The 6,623-nt window shown below is 39.6% G+C and overlaps 1 protein-coding gene across 2 annotated transcripts in view; it reads left to right on the forward strand.

Moving 5' to 3' along the window:
* HIVEP2 (HIVEP zinc finger 2) overlaps positions 1 to 2,608 on the forward strand; it is a 195,139-nt gene extending 192,531 nt beyond the window's left edge. For both annotated transcript variants that reach the window (XM_036766409.1, XM_036766410.1), the window contains one exon: positions 144 to 2,608. In XM_036766409.1, coding sequence (XP_036622304.1) covers positions 144 to 968 — 825 coding nt within the window. In that variant the 3' untranslated portion in view covers positions 969 to 2,608. The remainder of the gene's footprint in view (positions 1 to 143) is intronic.
* Positions 2,609 to 6,623: the final 4,015 nt, after the last annotated feature.

Genomic DNA, 6,623 nt, shown 5'->3' on the forward strand with positions numbered 1-6,623 from the left:
TTGCAAAATGAAAGACCATGGAAAGAAATAGGTAGATTTGGAACATCCATGAAAAATGCTAAGGTTTGGAATAGCTCATCAGTTTTATTGTGAATAGAATGCTAGGTTTTGAAATTTATGTTCTGCTTGTTTTCTCTTTGCAGAATTTACGAAGAGGATTACCTCAGGTTCCCTACTTCAGTCTCTACGGGGACAGAGAAGGTGCTCATGAACAGCAGGGTTCTAGCCTTTTCCCTGAAGGTCCTAATGACTATGTCTTTAGTCATCTTCCACTCCACTCTCAGCAACAAGTGCGAGCTCCTATCCCCATGAGGCCCATTGGTGGGATCCAAATGGTCCACTCCATACCCACGGCCATTTCAGGTTTACATGCTCCACCCACAATGCCTCTACCAGTGGCGGGCTCTGAGGAAAATCAAAGAGCTGCAGCTGAAACCATTGCTAGAGAACCCTACAACATCTCCCAGCCTCATGAGAAACGTTCTTCTCACGCCTTGCACTCATCTGGTCCACCCAGCACATCCTCTTCCCCCCTACTCCTGCTGAAACAGAGCACTTCAGAAGACAGTCCAAATGCCACAGAGAGGGAACAGGAGGAGCACATACAGACTTGTACAAAAGCCATCGCCTCTCTCCGCATTGCCACAGAAGAGGCCAATCTGCTTGGGGCAGATCAGTCGTCGAAGGCACTGGAGCCCCATCAGAAACCCTCAGAAAGTGCACATTTGAGCATTAGACACTTTAGTGGACCTGAGCCAGGCCAGCCCTGTACCTCAGCCACCCACCCTGACTTGCACGATGGTGAAAAGGACAACTTTGGTACATCACAGACTGAATTAGCTCATTCCACATTTTACAGTAAGAGTTGTGTGGATGTCCAACAGTTAGGTTTTCATAGCCGAAAAGAGTTACCTTCAAGCACACAGGAAGGCAAAGATCCCGCATCAGAAAAGAGTCAACTACATTGATCGGAGATGCATGGAGACTTTCACCCATACATTTACCCGTTACTTTTTTTTTTGTTTTTCTAGAGATAGAAGTAATCAAGTTTATAGCATGCCTGTCCTAAGTTACAGTAGTTTGCTATTATATATACTTTTGTTATATCAGAAAAAAATTAGTTAAAACAACGAGTCATCATGAGCCTGACCAAAACAAAATTTGAAATTCTCCTTTTGGGTCTGGTACTTTTAAATTGTACAGATGTTTGTGCCTTTTCTTTACTTTGCTTATATTCTTATAAGCATTTTTTAGCAGTAATTTGTACATATTTTAGAATTTGTGTATCTGCTTTGTAATAAATGTAATTTCTTTCCTTTTTTGGACACTTGGATCTAAATGATGTAAAGCAAAAACAGCATCAATATATATGTGAGGTTGCACTAAAACATATTTTTATATGATTAAAACTGAACAGCTTTTATGTACAGCTCCAATTCTGTAATACTAATATTTATTTACTTTGTTTCATAAATTGTACATTTTTTCTTAATGTTGTGGATTGCTTTTCTATGTGAAGCATGGGATTTACTGTTGCGTAATTAGAACAGACTGTATATTGTAAACAAGATATTTAAATTAGAGTATCTTATCTTATTCTGCACTCATGCATTAGTTTAACAAAAAGATAAAGGATGTATCTGTCAGTTCTTAACTCTTGTATTTTTTTTGTCTCTTGTTTGCTGGGTTGACGATAACTTAAGTGCTGATTGTGATTTTAAACTGATAGTACCGTAAAGCATTAAAGTAAAACAATGTGCTATTGTGAGTTTTTTCAAAGCTTTATAAATCAGTTATAAATATATTAAAAAGTATTTGGTCTTATGTGAACATGTTGATCTATATACTCATCTAAAATATGGGAAAACATTCCGCCCCATGTAAATATGTACAAGTGCATCACTGGTACAATTTTATGGAACTCAGTTGGACACTAGGTTGCCAGATACCTATTTGTGGGAGTGTCTTTAAAAATTAAAGGGACAAAGCACATCCGACTGTGTAGAACTTGGTTATCGGCCGGCCCGGTGGCATGGCTTAGCAGTGCTGTGCATTGCCAATGGAGAACACCTGAGCTCAGAAGTTACCTTGGTTCTTGCTGCACAAGTTGGCGAGTGGAACTCAGGCACCTTATAGACACGTCAAACATGAACTCTGAGGGGTGGGTGTGGAGGCGGGAAAGGGTCATGGAGGCCTGCTCATCAGCCCCCTCCTCATTCCTGTCAGTCCATCCACAGAGTAAATAATTGGGTTGGCTTTTGGGGAGGTCACTTTACCTTCTGGGTCAGGGGAAGAGTGTCAATGTCCTGGCTTTCTGATAGGGGAAAAGGGTTAACGGAAAGAGAATGTAGGGCCTGGAGAATGAGATGACTTATGGAGAGGGAATCATTCAGAATGGCTTTCAGTTAGGGAGGTGTGGCGGTAGAGAGATCTTTGGCTTATTGGTTTGGAGAAGTGGAAGAAGCAAGAAGGAGTACAACGATACAAAAACACGATCTGGGTTATCTTTGTTCTATTTTAGTGGATTATAATTCTGTGAAACCAAGTTTGTATATTGAATTACATTAAGGAGTGTTCTTTAAAAAGAAATAAATATACAATTACATGCATGAGGTGTCTAGTTTTCATGTGTTGTTTTGTTTTTTAATTTCCAAATTTGGTTTCTGATGAACCTTTAGTGCTACAGTGTGCCAACCTTTTTGTTAGGTTCTGTCATTCCTGGGAAGTGGTGGGCATGCTTGAATTCATCAGGAGAAGGGTTCACCCTTTGATTGTCTGCCAAATGACATGTGAATAGCACTGATCTTTTAGAAATACAAATTTTGAGTCTATACTTCATAGTGTTTGAGTTTATATCCTTGCCAGTATTCTAGCTTATTGTGAAAGTGGTCCTGTCCCCAAAATGGAATTGTCATAAATTAATTCATCCAAGGTTGAAGAGACAGATGTTTTTATGTACTTCTGAGATACCTGTAGTATACCTGTAAATGCCAAAGGAGTCAAAGTTAAAGACAAAAGGAACCTTTCTTTTTTTCTCTTACAGCCCTACTGTGGTTTGGCATATGTCCCAAACTCCACATGCCCAAATATCCATAGGCAAAAATTTTGCAAGTTCACTATGCTAATGAACCATTAATGTATCATGCAAAAATTACCTTCAAGTCACATGTTATTTGATATAAATGAAATCTGATAGGATTGTAATGGTCAAGAGCATTTAGCTTTTCCTCTCAAAATGATGGGCTTATGACTCACCTAATCTCGAGGGCTACAAAGTGATGAGAGTCTCCTCAATTTGGGAGCAGACTGTATACCCACCAGACTCTCTTTCTTAGAGAATATTCTCTGAAGCTGGACAAATTTTATCAAATCCTCTGATACAGCTCTGTCACAGGCCAGAATCTTAGAAGACTTTAACCTTGTGCATCTACATAGCTTATTTACAATCAAATAGATTTTATTTCTAATCCAGCCTCCCAGTTTGTGTGTCTCATTCCCATTGATAATTCTGTTGCTCCTCCAACTCCAGCTCTAAATTCCGTAACCAGTTGCCTTCATTGTTTCAGACTCTTGAGTTTAATATTATTCTGGAATATCCTGGGCCATCTAATAATCCAACATCTTATTACAATTTAAAAAAAACCTGGATTTTTAAGAGCTTTATAATATGATTTTTTTACGGAGCAACAGTGAGGCATCCTATTTTGAGGCTATGGATCACAATCATTGAAAAATAAGAAATTTACTTTCTTCACTTGAGAAATGCATAGTGGCTAGAGGACTGGACCTGGAATTCAGAAGACTGAGGGTTCAAATCCTATTTTTGACATGTAATAGCAGGGTGAACCATGGGTATCACAGTCTCTTTGAGGCTGAGGTATCACTCATAAGGCTTATTAACTAAGTTACAGAAAGTCTGTGATCATAGAATCGTAGATTTGGAGTTGGAAGGAACCTTAGAGGTAATTGAGCTCAACCCCATCATTTTATAGATAAAGAGGCTGAAACCAACAGAGGCTAAATGAATGCTCAAAGTCATACTACTGGTAAGTGTTTAAGGGTGGGGAGGGGTTTGAAGCGAGGACTTCCTGACTCCAGGTCCAAAGCCCTGTCTCTTTCACCATGCTACTTCTCAAGATAAACCTGTCTTTGTGGGCTTAAAGTACAAATTTAATTTTTTTTTAGCATTAAACTTTGCTTACTATTATAAAGCTGCCTTTGCTATCGCTCCAAAATGCATTAATATCATGGTCCTACCATCTTACATGTTATTGCCCCTCCTGAGGTCGTCAATTGATCTGGGTCATCCAAAAGCCATTTTTTACAGCAGCTGGCTAGCAAAGGTATCATAAGTGGCAGGAAGGCAGCACATCCACTATTTTAATTTAGAAAGAGCCGATGAGCATTACTGTTTCCACTCTGCCATGATTTTGTTTTTCTTTTTCAGTGGCAATTCAGAGTAGCACAGGAGCTCAGATATCAGGTTTATTTGGCAGTAGCACAACACAGGTTCTCTTTGATCTCCTTTCGAGTAGGAAGAGCTCCATGCATCTATATTTCTATATTCTCAGTAAAAGCCCTAGGAAATACAGTAGCTAAGACAAGTTTGTCAATTATAGTACGTGCTCAATAAATATTTGTTGGTTGGTTGATTGGGAAAATTCCTTGCAGTTCTTGGCTTGCTGTTACCCAGGTGACAAGCAGAGATAATATAGTTCAGCCCAAGAATTAAATGCAAGAGTTAAGAGAGGCTACATGTTATAGTTTAAATACTGACCTGGGAAATCAGGCATCTAAGGAGTTTTAGCCTTGACTCAGCCACTGTGTTAGGGGAGGTGATGGAGGATCAGAATTGTTCACTTACTCCTGTTTTCACCTTACTGTAGAACTATTAGGTGGTACCTTGGGAAAAAAACACATTTGCCTTAAATCTCTCTCTCTCTCTCTCTCTCTCTCTCTCTCTCTCTCTCTCTTTCTCTCTCTCTCGTCCTCTTTCTATCTCTCTCTCATTTTCCTTCTCTCTCACCTTTATTTCTTTCTCTCCCTCTATCTTTGCCTCTCCTCTCTTTCTCTCTCTTTTAGGGACATCTCTTTCCCTCCTGTAATGGTAAGCATACTGTCATATCCAGGAAGGCTGCTAGTGTAGGTTCTCTTATCTGCTTTACTAAGGAAAGATAGTTGTTTCAGGGGTCAACAATCTTTCTTTTTTAATTACATAAAATATAAACGTAAGAAATGCGAGAAGAGAAATAGGGACCAACAGACAGAACTCTACTGCCTGAATCAAAGCTTTACACCTACCACTGAATCGAGAGAGTCTTTACCTTTGAGGAGTCAGGAGTCTCAACCAGGGAATCACAACATCTTTCTCATAAGCAAGACCCCATTACCTCTCATAATATCTACTCTTTCAGCTAATAGGCTCAGAGCCACAAGGCATCACAACTGGACTCATTACCTAATTAGCATATTAACAAAAGGTGTGCAAGCCACCCTATAAGCAAGCAAGCTTCCCTTAACAGGGCTCCACATGAGGCCTATTGATGGGTGGGGAAGATTTTATTCCCCATTAACCTTACACCTCCACACCCAAGTTGGGCTTCCTCCCAACTATATTTCCAATAAATGCCCTACTAACAAAGATAAACTAAACATTTAAAACAGAGGTAAACGCACCTGACTTCCAGCAGCCACACTGTCACACTTATGGCCCTTTTATTTTTTGCCATGGCCTCTGGCTGAGCTTCCAATCTCTCAGCTCTGAGTGGTTTCCTATAGCTTCCCATGCTCCATTCTGTCAGGAGCCAGGTTTCTCTTCCAACCTCTCTCCGGAACACTCAGTGAACCAAAATGACCAATTTGAAATATTACCTGGAGGCATGGCCTAGCATTATTTTTTTATCATATTGTTTCCTTTCTGATTCATTCAAAGGACTAATTTCCCCCCCCATAGGGATCACTTGGTGTGTTTGCACCTTTTACAGTTAGTTTAATGCCTTGCTGTAGTCCCTTTTCTGTTACTAGATTTTGGGTTTTCAAGGACCACTCCTTTACATACAAACTAGCCGTGTCCCCTTGACCAAGTCTCTTATTCTCTCTGGGTTTCATTTCCTTTTTCTATTGCCCCTGATATCCAGGGTTCTTCCAAGCATTAATATTTTAGGACGAGAGCTCATGTTGTTGAAGTCATAGCCACCATGGCAAGTAAAGAGTTGACGTAATTTTGTGACTCATTCAGGGAGAAAACAAAACCAGAAACCTATGATTGAGAAAAAGATTGGAGGAGCTCAATTACCTAAACCCTGAAGTCAGCACATAGCTTGCTCTCCTCTGCTTATCTCGGTGTTTTAGAGATTTAAGCTATACACACAACTCATATTCTTGGTTCCTTGCACATTCTTGAAGCTTTTAGGTATGCCTTGCATCAAAAAAAGTAGCACTAATATTGTTTAAGCCATTTCATTCTTTGATATTAATTTCTAACCACAAGTACTAATTGTCCTCTCCTATATACAAATATTATCTTATCTCGCAACAGCCTTGTGAGGTAGTTGCTATTATAATCCCCATTTTACTTTTGAGGAAATTGAAGGAGACAGAAGTTAAGTGACCTGCCCAGGGTC

Source organism: Trichosurus vulpecula, chromosome 7, assembly GCF_011100635.1.
Source record: "Trichosurus vulpecula isolate mTriVul1 chromosome 7, mTriVul1.pri, whole genome shotgun sequence".
Lineage (NCBI taxonomy): Eukaryota > Metazoa > Chordata > Mammalia > Diprotodontia > Phalangeridae > Trichosurus > Trichosurus vulpecula.